Source organism: Neodiprion virginianus, chromosome 1, assembly GCF_021901495.1.
Source record: "Neodiprion virginianus isolate iyNeoVirg1 chromosome 1, iyNeoVirg1.1, whole genome shotgun sequence".
NCBI lineage: Eukaryota > Metazoa > Arthropoda > Insecta > Hymenoptera > Diprionidae > Neodiprion > Neodiprion virginianus.
The window spans coordinates 11,173,686-11,195,733 of record NC_060877.1 but is presented as its reverse complement, the minus strand read 5'-3'; the positions used below and the strand labels follow the sequence as shown (position 1 = coordinate 11,195,733).

The 22,048-nt window shown below is 37.1% G+C and overlaps 2 protein-coding genes across 4 annotated transcripts in view; both read right to left on the bottom strand.

The window, feature by feature from the left end:
- The window catches only part of LOC124305571 (microtubule-associated protein tau), a 59,942-nt gene extending 49,530 nt beyond the window's left edge, over positions 1 to 10,412 (bottom strand). The window contains exon 1 of one of the 2 annotated variants that reach the window (XM_046765150.1): positions 10,108 to 10,412. In XM_046765150.1, coding sequence (XP_046621106.1) covers positions 10,108 to 10,200 — 93 coding nt within the window. In that variant the 5' untranslated portion in view covers positions 10,201 to 10,412. The remainder of the gene's footprint in view (positions 1 to 10,107) is intronic. The other variant, XM_046765156.1, reaches the window with a different exon arrangement.
- A 3,017-nt stretch (positions 10,413 to 13,429) lies between these two features.
- On the bottom strand, positions 13,430 to 19,611 carry LOC124305648 (myosin light chain 1). 2 transcript variants are annotated; one of them, XM_046765259.1, is made up of 6 exons: positions 19,487 to 19,611; positions 19,091 to 19,118; positions 17,054 to 17,362; positions 15,793 to 15,879; positions 14,826 to 14,880; positions 13,430 to 13,863 (listed from the first exon to the last, which is right to left on the bottom strand). In XM_046765259.1, exons 1-5 carry the CDS (start codon positions 19,487 to 19,489, stop codon positions 14,855 to 14,857), a joined length of 453 nt encoding a protein of 150 aa, XP_046621215.1. In that variant the 5' UTR covers positions 19,490 to 19,611; the 3' UTR covers positions 13,430 to 13,863; positions 14,826 to 14,854. The 2 variants fall into 2 exon arrangements, with proteins under 2 accessions (XP_046621215.1, XP_046621209.1); XM_046765253.1 differs by lacking the exon at positions 14,826 to 14,880.
- Positions 19,612 to 22,048: the final 2,437 nt, after the last annotated feature.

Genomic DNA, 22,048 nt, shown 5'->3' with positions numbered 1-22,048 from the left:
GTCAGCTTCGTCGCTTCTCGACTGACATGAAAACTGAAAAACACCTCCAGCTATCAGCTACGCTTACCAAACAACGTTTCTTCTGTCTTTTTGGACTCTCATCCGGGTCAACTGCACGCATTCTAATGTCTTTCCACGTTCATTTTTCAACCGCATACCAACATCGTTCGAGTCTTGTTATTCCATGTGAGACATCCGCCTGCCTCGCAAACGAAATTTGCTTCGTTATGGTATTTTTGACAATATATACGTTATGATTATGGGGAATTTCACGCAAACTCGAGCCACGTCTGATTCTCACCATTTCTTATTTTCTTCAAAAAATTTTCTGCAATTTTCCCAACTTTTAAACATTACCTTGAAGTTTTTCAAATTTTTTATTCAACTGCTCAATTATTTGTGAATGTTTAACGTGATTTTTAAAGGAGCTGTTTTACCATTCTTAAAAAATTCTTAGAATCTGTATTTTCTATTCCAAACATTTCACGACCAGGCCCATAATGGGTCGATTTTTTTCAGCGCTCTAAATTTTTCTGATCAGTTGAAGCATTGTCTGAATGGGTTGAAAATTCCCGAAAGTTTTTTTTTTTTAACTTGAATTCTTCACTTCATACATTTCTAGTCCGTTTGCACGATTTTTTAGTTGTTCGGAAAAATTAAAAGTGCTAAAAAAAAAAAAAAATAGATAAAGGCCCGTCTTGAAATCTTGGTAAAAGAAAAACAATTTTTTTTTAGAATATTTTGAGAATTTTCAAAAAGATTCTTTTCAAAATCAATTTCAATATTTATAGATAATTAACCAGTTGAATAAAGAGTCTAAAAAAATTCAGGATACTGATTCAGAGTTGGGACAATTGCAGAAAATTTTTTGAGCAAAATTAATAATAGCGAGGCTCAGACGTTGGTTGAGTTTACATGGAATTCCCTAAACACTATTAACCATAATTTGTAGTTACTTTCTCTTAGTCATTTGGAGCCTCGTTTCAAAGATATTGAAAAATAACTGTATATACTATAATATACGATCAAGATAGTCAGGTGTATCACAGTTTTGGAATTTATCATCGTAACATGGTGAAAAACAAATTAAAGATTGATACAGCTTGTTAATGTCAGTTTTTTTTCTACCCACTCACATTACAGCGCATCTGGATAAAAATATATATTACATAATACATAGTTCGACGTTAATTCGGTCGCAGATAAAAACGCTTATTTCAAATCTGCATAATTAATTTGCTCCCTTAGTTTTAAAAACAAATCTAAAGACAACTGATAGATCGAAGTCCAACATTTCGCGAGATTAATTCAAGGGCAAGTCGCATTATTCGTTTTTGCATCCTGCTTACGCAGTAATGTTTGTAAAAAATGAAGCGATTCTTTCTCGTTTAAAACGTTGATTCGCAGTAACGGGAACAGAGATCGTCCATCACATAAACAAAATGCAAAGTTCGTGGGATCTTCTCTCGCCGTTTCACCACGCCATACAAATCCGAACAGAATGACTTCGTATCAACAGGATTGGTCTGCGACTCGTTCACAGCTACCAATTAGCGTTCTCACTAATTATGTCTCATTAACTTAGGCTCCCTGTTTTTTTCTCACAGTGTTAAAGTCACGGAGCCAGCCGGCCGTTCAGGGCATGCCACCAAGTACTCTTTGGCTCCACGTCAAATGCTGAGCGATCAGTGTTCTCACACTGATACGAGATAAGCCAAGTGCGTGTACTCGCTAGTCGAGCTGTGAAATGATTTTCCAAAGTGGGTGCATACGTATAAACGTCTGGTTTCAAATTGTTTCTGGTAACGAATTGGCGTCGTTCTCCTCTGCGTTCTCTCTTCAGGCGCTTATCATGGGTGCGGGTAAAAAATCAGAAAAACCAAAAATCAGAATGGTCAGAATTCCGAACATAAATGTATGGAAAACTCACGATCACGAAAGAACAAAGTGGTGAATCTTCATTAAGCTAGAAATAATGGAAATAGAATATAAAAGTATCGAAGCTTGAAGTTATAGAATTTATAATACACAACTGGTGAAAATTTCGAAAGGCCATTAGCGGAATGAGGTAAATGCGATTGCTCGCAAACGCAAAGAAATAACCTTCGGATGGATCATAAAGTAGAATTTTCATTTATTCGAATTCATAAATGCGAAGGATCAAGAATCGGAATGGTTAGAACTCCGAGTAATAATCTCATAGAAGGCCCAGAATATAGAATTGCAGTGTATCAGAATCGTCAGAATGAAGAATCGTAATATATCAGAAGAGTCAGTAACTCATAACATATTAGGAGCCAAGAAATATAAGTTCATGATACCAAAAGTCGTATTCAATCTTTTAATGAGATAAAAATATTGCAGAATTTGTTTGATTCGGTATATAAAACATTTTACAAGTCAAAATGGATTGGCTGAGTAGACTCGGAATGTGAAATTCTGGTAGCAAGCCATCTTTACGGTTGATTTCGGAATACTGATCTCTCCGAATTGCACGATTCTGAATAATGACCCTTCTACATTCTGGATATCTGTTTTTCACCGTTTCTAGACGATGAAGTTCTAACTTTTACTTTTATAATATTCGGACGTTTGAGAATATGAAACTTTCTACAAATTCGTTCTCTAGAATATTGACTCTATACATTATTAAATTCTGCATCTCTGAATTCTTGGATTAACGTTTTCCGAAGTAAGTGATTTCGGATAATAGAGCCCTCTAATAAATACATTTTATCTAAACTGCAGCTTTTTATTGGGCACCATCCGGGACTTAAAATTTCTGACAGTATCTGTTCTCTCCTATTTGTTATTCATTCGGAATTCTGGACATTCTGATTTTCGGTTTTTCTGATTTTTTACCCCCACCCACTTTTCATTTCGCCGCCACGCAGAGACACCATTTTTAATTTTTCTCCACTTCATGTTCAGATGTTCAATTTTTTTCTACGGTTAAAACGAAAAATTCGATGTCAACATTTTTTTTTTATCAATTTCATAAGGCAGGTCATTTGTTTTAAATTATTTTTTAAGAAAACCTAATAACCATGAACAGAAACGAGAAGTTATTGAAAGACTCCGGTAACCTATGTATACTAATTGTAAAATTCAAATTACATTCGGAGAAATGAATCCGGATCCCTGCGAAAATCAGGTCAAAATTGAATGCCAATTTTTCGCGCCAAGGATTGAGTAAAAAATCGAAAGTATTTTGTGTCTTTACACAACCGTTCCTTGGTAACAGATCGTACAACAGGTATGATCTGGAGAATTAGGATTCACAACGCGTACTTTCTCGGCGCGGTTAAAACACGTTTTTCCGCAATACGTAAAGTATAGGTATACATAATTACGTGGCTCTGAATCAGCCGGATTAATTCATAAAACTCCTCCGACGACGAGCCTTGAAAATAAGCGCATCGCTCTTTTCTCCCTCGCAAATTTGGGTAAACAATCGGAAACTCTGCCTTTGCAAATTATGCAGGCATGATCTTTTCTTCAATTTTTCCACTCGCAGTATTTTATGCTCGACACAGAAACGTTCAGGCTACTCCAGGCTGCGTTGCACGTTATGCGGACAGAGTATCGCTCAAGGCTCTGCGCTAATCGCAGTTTGACATTATCATTGCATAATCGCGGCATGAGAGTGTTGGCCAAGAATAGAACACAAGGTGTGTACCGATGATCCTTGGTTTCCGTGAAATACCCTCTCGAACGGATCGATTTCATAGATCATTCGATCAAACGCACACGTCGATCGGTTAGAGTTTTGCCGTGCGAACAGTCAGTTGGCCTTGAAAGATCAATCCGCATTCAATTGCGTTATTTCTTATCTTTGTTTAGCTTCTTAGCTTGAATTTAGAAATTCTGAGACTCCGAGTAACTTAACTGCCGGAGTCAAATTTGACGCGCAACTTCTCAGACTCGATTTCGTAACCGCCACTTTCTACGGTTTGGTACGACGACCAAGATCGCTTCGGCATGAGGCCGCCGTAAGTATTCGTTCAAGACTTGTACACAACCACTTTTAGCTGGGATATTTTTTTACACTCTTGTTATCGCGTGACGGTGAAACGAAGTATAGAGGCTATAGCTTTCCGTACAGAGACCAAAAAATTTAGAACATTTTTCAAAAATATTCCTGCCTCATTCATTTTTATGTAACGCGACCAGTTTTTTGTTAATACTATCGCCAACACATGAATGCATTTTTTTTCTTTATTCATTAAACGAAAATCTAATAAAGTAGAAAAATCATGTATATTGCCATATTTTAGAAGGGTTAAAAAAGCGTACCAAGCTTCGCAAAATTTCTTCTTACAGAATAAAAAATTGCGTTTCTTGATATGCATATTTCTATGGAAAGTACATTGTCAAAGGATCGTTGATTGTTGAAATTTTTCAATTACGGTGGCAATAATTTTAAAGATGTAAATTACACGACACGTAACACGAACTATCGAAATTTCAAATCAAGAATTAGAGAGAAAATGAAAGGCTAGGGTATAGAATATATTTGAACTAAATAAGCTGTTTCTTCTTCTACCTCAGTCAACTTTCTATCAATCATCTGTGAAGGTATCGAAACCACTTATTGCCAATTCGTTACATCGGCATATTCAGGGCGAGACATTATACCTTGCCCTGAGCATTTTTTCACCTGTAAGAGAAAAGAGAGAAAAAAAAAAAAAAAAACGAAAAACGCGGCGAATAACGTAGAAGGCGATAATTCAACAAAGCCCTGGCAGAAGTTCCACCTTAGTCAGCACAAAGCTTTTGAGTATAAAAGCCGGTGAATGCCGAACAGGTCGGTGACCGTTCAACAAACCTCCTCATCATCCCTAGCTGTTACGTCACTAGCCGACTGGGGCTGAAAATTAATAGGCCAACGGCAACCAAACACATTCTGTAACGTATAATGCCGAGTTCTCTGTATGTGTGATATAACGCGAAGAGCAAAGTGTACCGAGGGTGAGAAAATCGTGTATAGGTTACAGAGCGTAAGTTGTCTGACTTTCCTGTTTGATCGATACACGGAGCGAGGCACAGACGAACTCCCCCCCATCCTCTTTGCAAAATACAATGACAAATTTTACAATGGATTATCTATACGTGTCGCGGAAGATCCGCGAATTAATATTTCTTGGTGAAACCGCCCCTGGATTAGACCCTGGACTTTTATCGCGAAAGGGAACATTTTTTACCTCGTTATTAACACTGAAATTGAAATATTCTGTACCCTTGGAGAGAGGAGTTGATTAATCTTCGTGTCCGTTGTACGCTGTAAAACAGTCGTTAATGTCGCGTGAAGTTGGCGACGTCTCACAAAATCTCGAGAAGACTCATTAAATGTTTTCAAGTCATTGAAATCTTAGAAACGTTTCACAAAATGCTGCGCTAAGACTCGTTCGTACAAAGTCTGGTTGAATTTGCTCAAGTCCTTGAAATTACTGAAGTATGACGAAGTTGCTAGTCGAGTATCTGAAGTTCCGAGAAGTCGCGTGAATTCTTTGAAGTCGATGAAACTTTGATCGAAGTCTTTGGAGTCTGAGAATTTTCATTTTTACAATAATCAAGTCTCACAAATTCTCTTAAAATCTTCTAAGGTCTCAAAGTCTAGTGATATTCGTTATAATTATTCATTGCTTTTATGTTATTATTCGTTGTATCAATCCATTCGTCGGTGCGAATTAATCCCTGATCGCCTCAGAGCGAGACAAATCAAGGGAGAATTGATGCCGCATAGACGAGGATTGTTGACACGCGAAGATCGTAGAGTTACATCCTATCATCGTTACATTTGTCTGCTGTCGCGTGTAATGTTCCATTCCCATGAAACACACGCAACGTAAAACGTTCCTCATCTGATTTCGAGCTTGCACTAGTGAGAACAGCTGATCCATTCACAAATTCGTGCTCGGCTAGGTTATGCATGGATTAAAGTTATAATAGACATAGATATATCATTTCTTGCTATCGTCGCGGTGCCTAGATTTTATGGTTCTTCCCATCTTGAGGCCGTGAATGGATTGAGACGTAAAAGATTTGCGTGCCTTCTTCAAATACGATTGTAAGCAATGATAGCCGAACGGTTTACTTTGCCTTCGAAATCGTCACTAATCGATTTATCAACTTGGCAAACAAGTGGAGACGGAAATGGGAATGAATTTTTTTAAGGGGATCACGTTATTTAAGAGTGCGAAGTGTGCGATGAAAAATCTTTCAGGAAATTTGTAAATCTTAAGTGAAAGATTGAGTGCACAAATTTCTTTATACATTTCGTAAAGAGAATGAAATTTTGGTGCTAAAAAATTCTCATCAACCTCTGAACTCGATATCCTGACGATATTTGCAGGGCTTTGGAGAATTTTGAAAACTGGTATTATTTACTCCGCACATAAACAGAAACGAATCAGTTTAGTTCAGATAATGTTATAACCGATAAAAAGATCGAGTAATAGCTTCTCCTAGAATTTACCATTCGTCGAGCAGAAATACATAATCCACAATTTCACGATTCAACACGTATAATTACAGACATTCGGAGCAGCTCTATCTCGTAGTTGAATTTGTCACAGAAAATCTGATGTAAAAATGGGAGTGAGATTTTTTCATGAGAAATAAATATGTAAAAAAAATATTTTAGTATAATCAACGTCGACTTAGATTTTCATAGCTATATTCACACAGTCTTCGTTGTTTACGACACGGAAATTCATCACGAAATAGATATAAAATGAGATGCAATGTTCCGCGGAAGTTATAATTCCTTCTTAAATAGGTATTGACTAAATTCAACCGATCTGTACACACTATACATAACATATATATATATATACATATATATGTAAACCTAGGAAGTTATTTATATTTTTTGATTAACCTTACAATGAAACGTGACTGGCATATCTGTTAACCTAAATTATATCGTTCATTGTTAACTTCCTACAAGATTGCTCAACGCATATTCTGCATTTTCTCCCTCTACTTTTTCTGCCTTTTTCTCTTTCGCTACTGAGTTTCATATTAATATACCTATACGACTGCAGAATACATCTAAAAGCACTTATCGCGTGAGAAAGTAAATTTGAAAAGAAAAAAGAAGAATAGTAAAAATGATTAAAAACCCTCCAATGACTTCGTGTTAGTCAGCGATTCATTTCTTCGTTCTGCGGCCTAATTATGTTAGGGATAGAATAATACAATACCTAGCTGGAAAATTATTTTCTTCCTTCAATTTTAACCAGATTTTTTTAAATTTCCAATTCTATTTCAGTCCACCGAATTTTCCAATAGTCATTCCATCGATGAATGTAACATTGAAATAGCATTGTCTTGGAAAATTACAAAGTCTATGTTCCTCGACGGAGAATATCGTAAGATACTTGGATAGCTTGAGCGAAAATCGACGATACAAATAAAATGTAATATTCTGTATCGTAAGTATAAATTTTCTAGAACAACGGTGAATTTGCATCACCTCACGGTCTTTTTATAGTTTTAAATTGACCCCTACGTAGAATGCACACATGGAGGCCCCGTGGTTGGAGGAATGAGATGATTTGGTAATTGCGACAATTGGGTCCGTGGCTCATTGAATCGGACAGGACATAAATCGGGACAAAATACCTGCCGGAATTTCCGACGTTTAAAAAATCGTGGCCAAAAGTATGAAGTCTTTTTGTACACGCGGAAAAGCAAAACTTTGAAATCATAAAAAAAAAAAATCGCGATGTTTTCAAGTTACCGGTATATTTATACAGCTTGTTGTCTACGAGTTTTTTTTTTTTTTTTTTCTCCTCTGGACTCGTTTTTCACGCGGAATTATTGAACACTTTTCGGATTTTTAGAAAGCTTCGAAAATGTTTATCGCGTATGTTCGTCACGTGCTGAACATATTACGCAAGGTACAAGCTGGCTGTATGACGTCATTGATTATAAAATACACCGTGTATCAATTCCATTGCTGTACAGATAAGACATCGGTTCTCGATTCGTTTTGGTCGATAATATCGATGAAGTGCTACGGTGATATTGACTCAAAGTTTTTTCAAAATTTTAAATAAAAAGACATACGTTTTTTCTTTACGTATATTAAACAAACGATTTATACAATTAGGATTGTAACCGTCGTCCGCGTAATTCGTTAACAACGATTGCCAGTCGTTAAGTATGTTCAAAATTGCAGTCGCCATATAATGTTCCAATAAATTCAAACATCTCGAATCCATAATTGGAGGCGTCTACAAATTTGTACATCTCGTAAACGTGTTGTGTTTTAGGTAGGTAATTATCCGTTTAATTCCTCGTAACCCAAGGCCGTTTTCATCAGGGTTTTCCACATGCATCGAAGCCTTAATAGACAAACTTAATTCCCTGCAATACCATGAAAGGTGAGGTCGAAGTATAAGTAATTAATAGAATAACGCCCACGGCGTGTATCGTTATGATGTTAGGTCATTCCAATCTACCGAACCATGTACCCCAATCATCGCAATTACTTTTTACGACATTTTTCTTGCTCTACACCATCGACATGTCGGTAAGTCGTTGCTGATTAATTTACCGTTCCATTGTATATAAAGCGGGAGAAAATTAACGACGAAATATTATCATTTCACTTCAATTCGCGAACAATTTTTGCTAAACGTTGAATAGCCTTGGCTCGAAATAACTCGAGGAAGTATTTTCAAATCGATTTGAATTACGAAGTTCTGTCTCATAGTTTTCAAATAGTTTCACATGCCGTTGAAATTAGAGCAGAACAAGGCATGAACTTTGCCCTACACGGATTAATAATTAACACTGAAGAATTTGCAAACTGAATTCAGTTTTATACTGATTTGGGTAAAAATGATTTTCATACCAACGATGCTCAGGCATTATTTCATTGGTATTCTTGGATTTGACAATTCGAACGAAGGAGAATAAATAAATTATTTTACTCAACGGGCTGGTGAAACGACTTGGTTAGAGTTGAGAAAGGGAACAACACGACCGGACATTCTTGTTTTCCCATCGTTCCGAACTCCGTTATCTCGAATTATGCAACCTAGGTGAGCTCCGTCACCTCTGAGACTCTTATCTTTCCCACCAACAAACCTGACGGTCTTTTTACGCCACGTATCGCTAGCGTATAGCTAATCATAGATATTTACTTCCTACGCACATTCGTGTGAAAAGGAAACAGTCGAAACGGGGACTGTTTTACTTTCAAAGATCCCCAGAGGCTGGTGTAAGTTAGTGTCAATAAACGAATAAATCGGTGATATTGAAGACGATTTACGTTTGCTCAGACTATTCTTAATTTGTTTGTCCGTAGGAGTTGATAATAGTTAATGGAAAACGAGTTTAAACGCAACGAAATACGCTTACTTGATTCTGACGAATGGTTTTAAATTTTATTCTTTAGCAAAAATCGGAGTTGATTTGCGTTTGTTCCTTCGGATGAAAGCTTTCGCATCGTTATACTCAACTTTGGAACGTTTCGTCTATTATACATGCATATGCGTCAATTTATCAACGAAACGTAATACTCAAAGTGAAATCAGTGCGATTCCCATCCAAGAATTAGAATTACCTACAAGTTTGCTAATCCTATTGGACTCAATCCAATAACAAGGAAAGTTAGCCGTAGCGGCAACCGTATTATATCTGAACAATTTTTCCCAGAAAACACGCGTGAACAACTACGCGAATAGATAATAAACGCTTTTACTCCTAGATGGGCGCATATTTTCTCCACCTTCTTTTTTTAAATCAACTATCCACTCCGTGGGATGGAAGAAAGTTTCGAAAAAATGTACGGACAAATCGAAGTGTAAATACATTACTATACACGTTTAGCACGCGGTGTGTGTGTTAAATGGAATAAATTTCTTGACAAAAGTCAAATAATTGGATTACAATAAGCCAGACAATCGCGCGAGTGTGTTTACCAGATTTTGAGAAAGCGAACCAACGAATTATCATTCTAATATCAGCCTAACTTTTGATACGAATTTTGAAAAGCTCGATACCAAACGAAGCCTGATTCATCGATGGTAAAATACTTCGGACTTTTAATAACTCGGAAAAATAATTGAAAACAATGTTTTTCAGACAAACCTGCATGCGGGGGTCCCGAAGAGGCGGGTGGTGGAACGCGTTGGGTGACAGCAGCATCCCCGTTGTTGAATTCGGTGGATTTAAGCTGCACATCCGCCATCCTTCACCGGAAATCCGACTAACGAGTATCGGACACGAGTTATAAATTAAAGCCACTTCGGGGTCACTTTTCACTGATTTAAATCGCAACCTGCAGAACCCGGCACCACAACTTCGGACGTAAACACGGATCGCGAATATCCGGCAGAGGAGCCAAAACGACACCGAAGACGCGGAAGACACAACGCGTTTAAATTGACTGCTCCCTGCCGCCGGGTCGCACTCTACTAACAATAAGTACTCGGCTTATGGGCCGAACACTTCCGAACTTACCCGAGTCTCGAAACGATGAATACGCGTGGCGATGACGCAAGGATACCTGTGTGCGTACCTGAGGAACGGACGCGACCTCTCGCTATTGCGTAAAATGCGTGGGAGGATGAAAATTTCCCCTCCTTCCAACAAGCCTTAGTCTAGTCGGAATGTTCATCGGAAATTCAATTTTTTTTTACTCCATCATTGTCTTTTTCTAATCGTGGTGAAGGCATCGGTGAACTAGTTCTAAAATTTCTATCAGATTCTGCGGTAGGTTCGGCCGCCATCTTGAATTTATGGGAGAATTTTTTTTTTTTTTTTTTGTTTTATCCAATAAATTGCCCATTTTCAACTCTTGATTGAAAATGATCGTAACTAAATATGGGGAATTAATTTTAATCCTCTACTACTTTGGTCCTTGTAATTTTTTGACGCTGTCCATATTTTATGAGTTAAATCATAAATTCAATATGGCGACCGAAGATACTTCAGAATGTGGTCTATATACCAAAAGAAAATAGTGGTGTCGAAAAATCAGAATTTCAGGTGTTCATTTTTGTACATTGCAACTCGGCTACATGGAGAAGGGAAAGTTACTTGACAAAACGAGTGATCTTTTTCACTTCCAATTCGTTTGAATGAAATAACCTATCGATTCAAGCAACTACGTATGAGTTGGGACAACAGTCTCTGTACATCAATTCAAATTTTACATATTTTCGAGTGATATGTATTTCGAGGAAATGAGTGTTTTCTTTCATGGGATTGAGCTACCATTGTTCGAAGCGAGAAGTTAAAAATTGCAATAATAATCGCTCATTGGCAGATATACTTGTGTGATGGCCAAATCATGTATTTAGTATCATGCGATGTCCATCACTTAAAGTCAATAATTATTTGAACAGAAGAAATGCAAACTCTGCGGAAACATTCATTCATCTGGTGGACAAGATTTTAACTTTAATAAAAAAAAATCCTTCTCCAATATAAAGCTCTGTTTCAGTCAAATAACAGATGAACAGAATTAAATACACATTTCATTGTTTGCGAGCAAAGATGTGTGGTTAAGGATCATAAATAAGGTCTTAAAGCCAAGTTTGAAATCTGGCGATTAAATACATGACACACATTCCTAACAAGCTATACTATCTGATTTGGCGAAACGAATATTACTTCACTGAAACAAATTTTGACTGGTTCGATAGTCTTCCCATTCTTTGGTGTGCACGTTTCGTGTTCTTCAACCGATTCATTCGAAGTGGTACCAATTTTGGCCGCTAGACGGCAACCTCTCTGAATTGAAAAGTAACTTCAAAGATGGTTATACCCGAGCTCCTCGGCTCCAACAAGTCAGTTTGGTACAGTACTGCTAAGTACGAACATCGTGGTGTCGGTGGATATAGTTACTTCTAAACGATTTTCTGTTGGTGACATCGCTCTTATTTGAAGTCAGACAATAACAATAGTTTATCGTGTGCACTAAATCATTTAAATGCACTTATAAATTGGATAAACTCCGTATATTTGAGGTAAAATTTTAATAATTTCGATAAACCAACTTAATGAATTCCACGAACTCTGCGTGAATAACCATTTCAATTTTTCAAATTCTCCCCTATCTCCAATCGAAAATACATAAAACTTGTTATGAAGCAATTTGCTTCTCGGGACCTATACAAAGAAATCGCTTAGTTAATTCAATTAATATTTCATGGATTCACCAACTTTTACAACCAACCAGCGTACTATTTGTGGAGAACTTTGTCTTACCGCAGTTTACTGATTTTTCAGCCGTATTTCAAATATGTTTTCAATACCTTCACTCAACGAAGTCTCCACTGTCTTTTTTAATGATGCTAAAAAAACTTTCCGTATTATTTATTTGTTTTTCGGGACAATACATGAAGTTTTGCAAACAACCAAAAGTTAATACTTTTATCGTTATTTTGAGTTTCGAAATTTAAAGAATAACAAAAAATATTGTACAATTGTCCAAGCTACGACACCTTTTCCAGTGTAACAAATTCTCGAAAGACCGGCACTTCGCACGCTATTACGACATTGTCCGTTATTTGAAACTAAAAACAAATTGTTTTCAGGCTAATTAACACACTAGTAGTTGTACCGTTAGAACTAAAAAGTGTAACGTCAATACGGTGCTTTCTTCTTTTAGTACGCGTAATTTTATCGAATTCTAGCGCGCTCTTAATTTATATCTCAGAAAATATTTCGTACTTTCGAGACGTTATAATAATAGGCTTATCAAATATTGTGGGTTAAAAGTTTGCAAGACTTGTATGTTTCTTTTAACATTAGGCGAATTTAAACGGGATCTGTAGATTACCAGTCAAATTAAAATGCAATATTATATTTCCCGAAAGTAAAAACGATATTTCTTTTCCCTGCTCTGCTTTTTCAGAAGTGCGTAGCACAATGCGCATCCTAAAATTGCTTAGTCTTGATTTTTCGAATGCTCGAGAGTTCAAATTGCAGCTACCTTACCTGAACACATTTGGGGAAAAATAAAAAAAACACTCAGACTTCCACAGAACAAAAAGCATTAACTTCCACTGAATACTTTTCAGAGTAGACAAAATAATCCCGACTCTCCAAACTTGTAATTTAGCAATCTCGTTGTCGGCATGTTTCAAAAGTAGTACAGCTTGTTGAAAATGCAGTAAAAATCTACGTAGCTAATGTATTAACTAAACATAATAAATAATTAAAATGACGGTTATTTCTTTCGGTTGATGTGGATGTATAAAGAATACAGGTACAAAGGTGTGTCGAACCAAATTAAATAACGATTCTTATTTGTAACAGGTATTGTCTTGGCGTTTGCATTTATTATTTCTTCGTAGTGGACATTATAAATATTATTATTATTATCATTATTATTATTATTATTATTATTATTATTATTATTATTATTACTATTTACCGTTAATTTAAAATAATGCAATATATATATTCATAATTGTCTTGTATTTTGTGCGATGTCGTTGACAATATCTAACAAGAATTATTGTTACAATAAATTATATTATAAATGATGAAATTGTTGATGATGACATTTAACGATCCGTGTTCTCAAAGATCGGGTGAAATTTAATCACCTTGACGAATCTTGGGGTTTTTGTCCTTCGCTAATTTGTTCGTCTTTAAAATATAATTACTATGCGCGTGTAAAATATTATATAAAATTGCTGTAATTTCGTTGTGTGATATCATTCGTTTTAATTCAATTTTTAACCATATTCTTCCTCCTTTTATGTTTGTTTTCGTTTAAATTTTGTATTTCTCTTTTACCACGTCAATTTGCGATGGATTTGACGACGTTCGGTCTTTATTGGTCGGGGGTGTTGTCGACAGCTGCTCTGTCACACATTCTACGAAGGAACGCTGCAATTGCGAAAGAAAACTGTATCAAAAACGTCGAAAATAAGTATCAAAATTACAATCACATTTAATAGCAGAGTTATAACATTATGCGATTCTTATCATTATATTCATTGAAGCTGAAACATCGTTACATTTGACTGTAGCGTGCAGTTAATTTAAATTTAGCTAAAGACAAAAAAAAAAAAAAAAAATGTATTTGATTACCCAACAATTTCAGGCTATAATTGAGATCGGTTTATACTCTTGCGTAACGCTGAATAATAAAAAAATTTATCACGTATCCACGTATAGATGCTATGTTTGAATTGAAATATACTCAATCTATATTTTAAATTCTGATATATTTTCGTTTCACAGCGATGCCAAGAAAAGCCTATACGTAAGCAGAAAGAGACGAAGTGAAAAAATAAAGATACATTGGAGCTGATTCAAATGTAACAAACTCCAATTTGACGCAAAACATTTTCACGCAAGTAAAGCTACACAGCTAAGTATTGACATGTTTGATTATTGCAAAGAAATATACTAAACAGTAGCCGAATCGGCAGCGTTGTAACATAGAATAGAGAATGCACGTTCGCAAATTTTCAAGGACCAAATTTTAGTTTCAGGCATTGCTAAGCGAATAAAAATACAATTACACATTACTTAGTTAAAAGAATATAAAATATACGTATTAAAAATAAAATAAGCATTGTAAATATTACGATGAAACAAACGACAGAATTGTTATTCACTGTGCTGCGAGAATCTTCCAGGCGACGGACTCTGGTGATATTAGCTATATACATATATACATACATACATATATATATACAGAGAGAGAGAGAGAGAGAGAGAGAGAGAGAGAGAGAGAGAGAGAGAAAGGAAAATGCGTACATGTAAAGCTGTGTAAGAAGTAATATAAAAAAGGAAGACATGTAACATAAAAATGTGAGGAAATCAGGACGGGGTTTACTCACGATTCATGGTTGGTGGTGGCTCCTTGATTTTAAACCATCAGCTTCTTCAGGAATGCTGAAAAATAACCACGAAGGGGAACATGAAACACAGGGATACCTACAGGATCTAATCAGGGTCGTTACATACTCGTCATTCTCATTATTGCAGCGAAGAATTCTACACTGAGAGAAATTTTTAGTTCCGGTTACCTCTCAGTCCTTAACTGTTTTCATTTTTTACCACAGTCGAAAAATATAGTTCTAGGTAGAAAATGAAAATTAATTTTGTAGCTGTTACCAGAAACTCTATTATCCGTTACTATTTTTTCTCATCACGATCATTGTTGCTATATTTTCTTGCGACTGTCGCGAAAATTTAATGCTTGTGCAACAATAAATTGACGTTAAAGCATTATTTAATTGAAAAAGTAGAGTAAACCGAAGAAACTGATTTTGCGTTGCAATAACCAAAAAAGGATCGACGATAGCGCAAAATGGTTACGCGGACCTCGTTTTTCGTAATTCCAACAATATTCAAACAGTTTTTGCAACGATACCTGTTTTACCGAATTTTTCTAGTTACCATGACAAATGAAATTTTTCTGTATGTACGTTATTCCTCGTCAAATTCGTAAAGGGTCGTTTTAGGGGGGATACGGGGGTGTAAAAGAAAAAGCAAGTATTTACTCTCGCAAACATATCAGTTATCATCCAAACCGGATAATCCATTTTCAACTATGTATAATACGTCTAATTTACTCTAATCTGCGTACAAAATAGATTATTTTTTTCATCAAACTTTTACTTCAAAAGTCTATCGCTGATATTTGTCATTTACAATCGGGGCGGTGGGTAATTGATGTTCACGTGCTGGTGTTCTACGGTTCAATTCAAAGGTAGAGTAGGGTCTTTCAAAAATGTTGGATTCATTTTACTAAATTGTGAAACACGTAAGGGGATGTGGTGCTGTTCGTTCGAGATAACTTACGGGCGTAAGGGATGAAACCATCCTCATCTTCGGGGTCCATGCAGTCCCTGAGTACTTCCTCGGTTTCGGCATCGTTGAGACGTTCACCTGTGTTCGTAAATATATTTTGATAAATAGCTTGATTTTCCCGGTAATTTGAAACGCAATAAAACTGTCGTCGAATTAAATTTTTAGTCGTGAGTACTTCAGTTTTTAACCATCTTCAATATTTATGTATAAACTAGACGAAATATGTAAACTAGAAAATCTAGTACGTGTTACTATCCTTGTTCATTATCGTAACTTTCACTATATATTGTCAAGCAACGATGTCGAGGCCTAATTTAACTGAACAAATATGTATAGTAAACTAAGTAATCACATTTAACGTTGCAATAACGCGAGAAATGTAGTGCTGCCTTGTTATAATTATATTGGGGCGGGGTTGAAGTTCCGAATTTGAAAAGATCCGAAAGTGCCTAATTCCAAATTATTTGATGGCGAAACTTGAGGCAAAGAAATGCAAACTTTGAAGAAACAACAAAGTTTCAAATGGTCGGAAACCCGACGGCTCAAAGTTCCGAAGTGTCAGATTCCGAAAATTCAACTTACGGCAGATGAAAGTTTCAAAAAGTAAAGTTCGGATAGCGAAGATTTGGGAAAAACAAAGTTTCAAAATAAAGAGTAACATTCCGAAAGTTAAAACATACCCACACAACGTAGTTTACTCAACGAGCGGGTGAAAGAAATCAGAAAGACCGTAAATGAAAATGACCATGATTCCGAATGTAAAAATATCGAAGATCCAAAACAAAGAAAGATTAAATTGGTGAAATTTTACCAAACCGGAAATTCACTTGACTGAAAATCTTCGATCATTCGGAATTTCGGTATTTCAGATTGTCAAATTTTCTCATTTTCGCACTTTCGGAACTTTAACTTGTCGGAGTTATGCTCTTTCGGCATTTTGTCCTTTTGAAGTTCTGCTCTCTCAGAACTTTGCACTTTCGGAATTTCGAGCGTCGGCTTTCGAATCATTCAAAACGTTAATGTTTCGTAAAAGCTTGATTTCTTTAGTTCAAGTTTCTTCACCTGCTATCAGAACTTTTCAAATTCGGAATTTCCAACCCTCTCGATCACATTACACGGTTATTTGTACCAAATTTTCTTTCAATTGCAACAATATTGAAACTGTTATTTTAACGATACTCATTTCAATACGATTTTCTAGTTACTACAAAAATGAAGTTTTCATCAGTGCGTGAAAAATCTATGAACGCACCAAGGGTGAGGAGTATGTGGGAAAGCTCAGCGGCAAGCATGGTGCCGTTCTCAGCTTTGTCGTAGAGCTTGAGACACTCAAGGAAGTCCTCGTAGCAGCCCTGGTCCTTGTCCTTCTTGACCTGGCTGAAGATGGGCAGGAATTCGTCGAGCTTGAACAGCTTCTCTCCCTTCTTCTTGGTTCCTCCCATCTTCTCGATCGTTGCATTCGTCGGGTTGAGGTTCAGGGCACGGAGAACATTTCCCAGATCGACAGCGTCGATGGTATTTTCACCGGTGAAATCATAGATGGAGAATGCGAATTCCGCCCCTGAAATTATCCCACATTTTATTCAACCCTAAATGTTTATTATTGTCGCGTCTTTTTTTCAAACGCCCATATTCAAGATCGTTGCGGCTTATTTGAAACATTATTCACTTGCCGTAAATTGAAAAAAAAAAGAAAAGAAAACCGAAATATTTATAATTTTTAATAATTATAAGTCGGAAATGTTTTCTCACACGGACAATATTTGTGTAACGAATTGCTAGAGTAGACTTTTTCTGTTTACAACTTCTTCATCACGCTGTTTTTGACGAAAGTTTCTCAAGTTTCTTCCTTTTTTGTTTGTCTCAACTAAATGTATGAACTTTCTATTTCAAGTGTGCAAAATGTCGATGTTAGTTACCGTTAGAACCGTTAGAAAACTATCGAAGATCCATCTCAGGACGTCTATAAAAGTTCATCTCGTAATACAAAATCACCGCGACGCGGATCGTTTAGTACAGATTCGTCTATCCGACAGGCCTGAGATTTTGAGAAAACGATAAAAATACATATTTTGTCTTATAACCGAGGGTCAGACACGCGAAACCTACGCATCGGACTATATTCACAAGTATTCAAAGCACCTCTGTAAAATTGTTATTTATAGAACTGAAACTGGGTGCCACGTAACATGGAACAGGCCCTGTGACCATTATCGCCCAAAACCGTTTCCAGCGTTTCCATAGCCGCTGCTCTTCCCCAAAAGTCTGCTTTCGTATACTCGGTTAATTATTTCGTTCCCGCATGCGCGTTTAATTCGGCGATAATTTTTAGGGAAAAAATATAGAAATCGAGGTCCAACGCTTGCGGAGAGCGTTTTATAAGTTATATTAATTCATTGGCAAAGCTCGTTCGAAAATATCGAATGCCTATGTTTAGACTCGAGTATCGGAACCTCGTGCGAACAGGAGCCTCCGCCTGGCTCAAGTTTCCCCCCGGCCATATAAGAACAGCACCCGAACTATTTTCGGCGGTCGTGTACACCACGCGCGTTCCCTAATTAGAACAGAATCCGGGCACCCCGATGTTCACCAATTATGTGTACCAACCATCTATTGCGTAATCTCTGTAGGTAGTGTATGAATTTTCAGCATTTTTCTCGCGATTAAATACATCAATTTGAAAATTTTAAACTAACCGAAATACCTCTTACATTTGTAATATAACGTCGCGATTTTTATTTGCAATTTTGATATTATTATTATTATTATTTTTTTTTTTTTTTTTCAATCTTCGTGATTACAACTATTTTTATTTCAATCACGTTACGAAGAACCAATTTTATCAATCATTCGTTTATTTTGTTTATTGTTTTTTATTTTATTTTTTTCCATTTCACTTTAGAACTTTTCAATCACTTGGTCGACTTTTTAGATTTTTTTTTCCGGGTTAGGTGACGTTTCGATTTTCGATCTCAGGTCGTTGTCAAATGATTTTTTACCTGTGTTATCGATGCAGATTGGACATTATAATCGCTAAACAATTTTAATACGTTTTTTAATCACTGTATGACACGATTCCCGCTGGTGATAGAAAACACTTTCCAGAATAGAGGGAGCGAAATTTGATTGGACCGTCGTCACTTTTTTTTTCTCCTAACTTTGGTCTGATTTTACTCTTCCTTTTCTCTCTTTTTTTTTATGTCTTTCATATCATGTTTTGAAAAAAAGATCTAAGTGAAAGTGTGTGTATAATGTGTTTCGGTATGTACGTGCAGATGAATTTACTCACTTTCGACGTCCTTTGAGCTGAGATCAGCCTGTAAATAAAGAAAAAGTATTGGGTTTATAACCGAAGACCATTTTATGCGATTGCAATGAACTTATGATCAGTCAACTATTTTTTCCACAATTATCACCTCATGCAGAGTTCATTTCCGATGACAATGTACAACTTTGTTGTATCCGAAATTTGAATGCTCAAGTTAATTAATTTAATATTCGATATTCGGTATTATAGCGGGTAATTAAAATAAATTTGCATGCGGATGAGGATACGTCTTTCTTTGGACGATAAAACGTTCGTTTAATATTCGTGACGAAATTATTATTCATTCGGTATTCAAATGCGAACGTCGTTGTAAATCTGAGGGTTAAAACGGATCTCCTCATCAGAAATCCTACTCACCATTGCTGTTTGGTATGTGTGACGGCTCCTGGATGTTCCCTGAACGAAGTTTGAACCAGAAGTGGGACCAGGAGGCACCGTGCGGATTCATTTTATTAATACAGATGGCGCTCCGACGGACCGACATATGAGAATCGTAAAGATCTCGCCTCAAAAACGTCTCTGTATCTAACTTTGGCAACGTGGCATTCCGAAAAGAGTTTACCGACTCAGAGCCGAAACTGTGTTACGCGTTACGATAAATGGTTTTTAACTATTGTATTTTAGTGTCAGGGTTGCCAGATCCGTTCTCCTTCATGATTTTCAGCTCCCGGATTATCTCGACTCAAAATACTTGGAGCCCCCATCGAGCACTCCCGTACTTCAAATGAATATTACCCCTGACGGAATTTTCCGACCATGGCGAACACTGTGCGATTAGACACTTGTAAATTATCGGGAAAAAATGCAGACATCCATTTCAAGTCTCGCCTACAAGTTTTGCACCCAAACGATTTCGTAATTGTATTTTTGACCATTGTTCAAGTAATTGAATATTACTACGTAATTCAGTTTCGGAATGACTCACTCTAGTGATTCGCATATTGCACGGAAGATTACGCAAGAGTCGGGATGACGTAAAATAAAATTTCAGTTGAAGTATCAGGGCCACTGTGATAAGAATTAAAAAAGGCAATTTTACCAGTAAAATTATAACGATTCTTCATTTTTGCAATTAGTGAACAAAAATATGTACACTTCCACAGATTTTTTTCAAATATGATAGTAAGTCGGGGTTCAGTTTTCTCAGTCGAATATCTATAACCCATGAGATTATACTAAAGGAGTTCTATTAATAATTGTATAGTCAGACTATCGCTATTCCATTTCAGACAGTCTGTATTATGTAATACAGTACAAAATGCGTGTATACGAGCGTACCGATGTATTGAAAAAATATAATAAGAATACCTGCGTGGTTCTATTGAAATGTTTTATTTTTACACAACATCGTACAATACACACTTTACTCTACGTGTATCAGATCATCCGTGTACAATTTGTGCCACAAATCACGCACGACGAAAAGTTTCACCGCTGTTACAGAAGCCGGTGAAACTTTAAATTGAGAAAATTTGTACCTGTTTTTCAAAGTTATGCCGCGATCTTCGCGAGTTTCACAAAAGTAACTCAACGTTCAACGTGTGCGTGGGTTTGGTCATCAAAGTATTTAGCAAAAAATTACTAGACAAATAATTGTATTCTTTAACAAAAAAAGAAACATCCACGCACGAATGATTAAGGCTTAGGAGTCTTTATCCCGTTTAAATCTTGAGAAAAACTTCCTCAATTTTTGTCCAAATGATTTTTTCTTCTTTAATTTTCCCTCGGAGCGTGCACGTTTATCTTGGAACTCGTCCTCACCATTTTCAGCAACGGAAACCGACTCGATGACGGAGGCTTCCGTTGTCTTTCCCTGGAGCGTGTGATCGATAGCTGACGTCCTGGATTCGGTTCCAATAATTGTAGTTCTGCTGGTAAAAACTCTGTGGATCGGAGGCGTGGCAACAGCTGTAATCAACCCAGCTGTGCACCAGTAAGGTTCTTCTTCCGTGCAATTGTCCAGAAGATCCCTAGGCTGGGTGAAATTTTCCTCAGGCGAAATTGGCTCTTCTTGAATGAAAACATGCCGACCGTGAGACAAAGAAGCCTCAAGCTTCTCGTTTTGAGAATCGGTCGCCTCGCCGATCTCCAAGGAGTGTTGATCAAGCTGCTCTTCCTGGTCTTCTAAATGAAAACCGGAATCTCTGTCGTACCCTGGTCCCTCGATTATTCGTATGAATTTTTCTTCCGATTCTTCCCACGTCGCTATGCCTTCCCTGTCTCCGTGAATAGGCGAACTTCCCTTAGCTCCGTCATTCTCTTCCAGCTCCTCGATCATCTTGTGCAAAAAGCTGGTTGATATTTTGACGGGGGTATCGTTTTGCGGTTTGGCGTTGCTCGTCGGTCCCACCTCGGCCTCCATTACTTTTGCATCCACGTCACCCTGACCGTCGCAAATGATCAATTGTGCAGTGTCCACGTCCCCGAATTCCAAGCTGTTTATATTACGCACGGCCCGTTTTACTTGTTTTTCAATGTTTGAACCGTCCGCTGGTAAAACGTAGGCCGAGTCACCGATCTGAATGTCTTGCAGACCCTTTACAATCTTGGCGACCTGCTCAGCGTGAACTGCCGAATGGCAACTCGAATCGTCTCGGACTCGTAGTTGCATTACTTGAACAACCGGACGTTCGGAATCTGCCGATGAAAAAGACGGCACTTGCCCTTCCTTTGGAACGGAGTCGACTGCACTGCCTCCATCCATCGATCGAGCGCTTTCACAGGCCTGCAGAGTGTCGGACGAACTTTTTTTCGCAGCCAAAACGTCCTTCCAAGGTTTACCTGGTGTCAGATTTCAATATTTACCTCCTGATGGTTTGTCCTCATCGGTCATGTGACTCACCTTCTTTCCGGCTGTTGTCCAGAACACTCAATGCCCCGGTCACGACGTTGTCAATCATATTCTTGGCGAACGGTGCC

What these genes read in the sequence shown, in the direction of transcription:
- LOC124305648 (XM_046765253.1), bottom strand. An exon ending in CCACATACTCCTCACCCTTG is followed by an intron (nt 15,880 to 17,053) that starts GTGCGTTCATAG and finishes TTACGAACACAG; the next exon opens with GTGAACGTCTCAACGATGCC. An exon ending in TGGTTTCATCCCTTACGCCC is followed by an intron (nt 13,864 to 15,792) that starts GTAAGTTATCTC and finishes TCGCAATTGCAG; the next exon opens with CGTTCCTTCGTAGAATGTGT.